At 33.9% G+C, this 1,734-nt stretch overlaps 1 protein-coding gene across 1 annotated transcript; it reads right to left on the bottom strand.

Moving 5' to 3' along the window:
- Positions 1-1,141: 1,141 nt before the first annotated feature.
- Positions 1,142-1,513, bottom strand: LOC123675399 (histone H2B-like). The gene has a single exon (XM_045610753.1). The coding sequence runs from the start codon at positions 1,511-1,513 to the stop codon at positions 1,142-1,144; it is 372 nt and encodes a 123-aa protein (XP_045466709.1).
- Between the last annotated feature and the right edge of the window lie 221 nt (positions 1,514-1,734).

Genomic DNA, 1,734 nt, shown 5'->3' with positions numbered 1-1,734 from the left:
CCGCATCGCAGTTTATAGAAATAAATGATTGATAAACTTGTTATTGTTGCTTTGTTTACGAAATAATTACAGGTTATGTTACAGCTCTCTGTGGATTTAGATGGGATGGGATGGGAACACAAAGTGAAGATCTAAATCCACAGAGAGCTGTAACATAACCTGTAATTATTTCGTAAACAAAGCAACAATAACAAGTTTATCAATCATTTATTTCTATAAACTGCGATGCGGCTAATTTACATTGATAATTGTATTTGTATTGTTTTGTCTAGTCTGTAAGTTTTATTTAATGACGAATGTTTGAGCATGATGCTAGTGACTTTAAAAATCTCACATTCGGTAAGTTCAATGTGTAAAAAATATTTTAGATTGTTCATTGTGAAAATTATTGTACATTCTTTTAGAAGCCCTGAAGAAGCATTAAAAAAATGCGAAAGCTTGTCACAGAATAAAGAGTTCATCTTTTTATTTATTCCTCCAAACATTGAGTCGATAAACCCTTATCTCATTGATCTATATATATATATATATATATTTATATATATATATATATATATATATTTTTTTTTTTTTTGTTAACAATCACTGTTTGCAACAGGTTTATATATATATATATCTACTCACACCACGAATGGGCTGGTTGAGATGCATCTAACTGGGAACACAGCCAAACTTGGACTTCACGAAGATCTAATAGAGAAGGCGCAAAAGGAGATGATCTTGTGGACCACGAGAATTGTGAGAAGTTTCCTCAGAAGCAATTGAGTGTTGCCTTGTTCTGAGAGGAACCGGCAACCTCTAAGCCTTACCCTGCAACGGTATAAATATATATTTATATATATATATATATATATATATATATATATATATATATATATATATATATATAGTAACAATTGAAAAGCAGGTAAATAACATTGAACCGAATATATATACATATATATATGATATTGGTGTGCAAAATTATCAGACATGGTATAGGAAGTTGACGAACATATTCGAATTATATTAGTATGGATTATTTCAAATTGATAAATCTACATGTCGTTAACGGTGAAATTAGAGATCAGACTATAATTATAAGTTTTAAAAATTTGTGGTTCTGAAAAGAACCGTTTGATATGCAACAACAATTCCTGCTTTATTTGGAACTGGTGTATTTTGTTACTGCTTTAGTTCCTTCGCTGACGGCGTGTTTTGCCAACTCACCGGGCAAGAGAAGGCGCACTGCTGTTTGAATTTCCCTGCTGGTTATTGTCGAACGTTTGTTGTAGTGAGCAAGTCTACTCGCCTCGGCGGCGATGCGTTCGAAAATATCATTAACGAAACTGTTCATGATGCTCATAGCCTTGCTTGAAATACCCGTATCCGGATGGACTTGTTTCAATACTTTATAAATGTAGATAGCGTAACTTTCCTTCCTCTTGCGTTTCTTCTTCTTGTCGCTTTTAGAAATGTTTTTTTGGGCCTTGCCAGCTTTCTTGGCAGCTTTTCCGCTAGTTTTAGGAGGCATCTTCAATCGATCAATCTGACGATAAGTGTAAACTAAAAAATTGGCTTCTCAGTGTAAACTTTTTATTTGAGATCGTACCACCTAAATTGACTCCACCTATTTAAGTTCGGGTATATACCCGAACCTACAAACTTCAAAAGAAAATAGAAGTTGGTCCCGGGTCATCTCCGACAAAACCATTTAGGAACCATAGCACTGCCTTTCACAACACTGCTGACGCA

This window comes from Harmonia axyridis, chromosome 3 (genome assembly GCF_914767665.1).
Source record: "Harmonia axyridis chromosome 3, icHarAxyr1.1, whole genome shotgun sequence".
NCBI classification, from domain to species: Eukaryota; Metazoa; Arthropoda; class Insecta; order Coleoptera; family Coccinellidae; genus Harmonia; species Harmonia axyridis.
This window is presented reverse-complemented; position numbering and strand designations above follow the sequence as displayed.